The sequence below is a fragment of the Etheostoma spectabile genome, chromosome 5 (assembly GCF_008692095.1).
Source record: "Etheostoma spectabile isolate EspeVRDwgs_2016 chromosome 5, UIUC_Espe_1.0, whole genome shotgun sequence".
Taxonomy (NCBI): Eukaryota; Metazoa; Chordata; class Actinopteri; order Perciformes; family Percidae; genus Etheostoma; species Etheostoma spectabile.
In genome coordinates this window covers 18,670,426-18,671,284 of record NC_045737.1, presented here as the reverse complement: position 1 = coordinate 18,671,284, position 859 = coordinate 18,670,426, and the positions used below count along the sequence as shown (strand labels likewise).

The 859-nt window shown below is 39.8% G+C and overlaps 1 protein-coding gene across 2 annotated transcripts in view; it reads right to left on the bottom strand.

Annotated features, from left to right (window-relative positions):
* prlrb (prolactin receptor b) overlaps nucleotides 1–859 on the bottom strand; it is an 8,705-nt gene that overhangs the window by 1,722 nt on the left and 6,124 nt on the right. For both annotated transcript variants that reach the window (XM_032515519.1, XM_032515520.1), the window contains exon 6: nucleotides 35–176. In XM_032515519.1, the coding sequence (XP_032371410.1) occupies nucleotides 35–176 (142 nt within the window). The remainder of the gene's footprint in view (nucleotides 1–34; nucleotides 177–859) is intronic.

Below are 859 nucleotides of genomic sequence, written 5' to 3'. Positions count from 1 at the left end.
AAAAAAAAAATTGCAAATAATTTCTGATACTTACAGTTAGGGATTTTCACATAGGTATTGTTGCTCCACTCGCTCCAGGAGCCATGGTCTAGTTTGCAGCGCACCTGCACCGTGTACAACACCCCAGGACTGACATTGTGTAGGCTGAAATGAGTTTGTGTACCTGACGTGTACTCCTAGAGGTAACAAAACATTAACCAAATGTTCACCTTGTGCCCAGGCTAAGATCACATTTGGGTCAAACAGTAATTACGAATACATTTCTTTTACCTTGAATAACGGTACACTAAGTTACTGATTTGTCATATTCTTACTGCAACAAAAAAAAAAGTATACCCAGAAAATGTTTGTATAGCACATACTGTATACTGTTAGTCTGTAGTATGGAATCGGGTCAAGTCAGATGAAACTCCTGACAGTCCTGAAGGCAGCTCTTTTATTGCCCTGTACTAGTTGACTACCTTAATAGATGGTAGATGGTTTAATTTCTTACTGTTTGGATGGCTGCAATTCATACCAAAGCGAGATTTCTCTCCCAGCTGCAGCTGAGCAAAAAGGCTGGGATTCATTACCTTATCTTAGCCTCCATTCACTTTCTACTAAAAAGCTTTTACAGTCTTTTTTTTTAAATGTTGTGGATTACCTTCACAGAAAAATGAGGTCTGTCCCCATACTTATAAACTCATTAGGGACCAGATGGCAGCCTCAGACCTTTTAGCTGGGCTGTTTAAAGGTTGGAAGTGCCTTTGCTATGCTTATTATGATACTAATAAGCAGATCACAGATTGTACCTGTGTCGCACTGTTGCTTGCTCTGGAGGAAACTACTAGAACTGTTGGGTCCTTGTAAATTCTGGAGT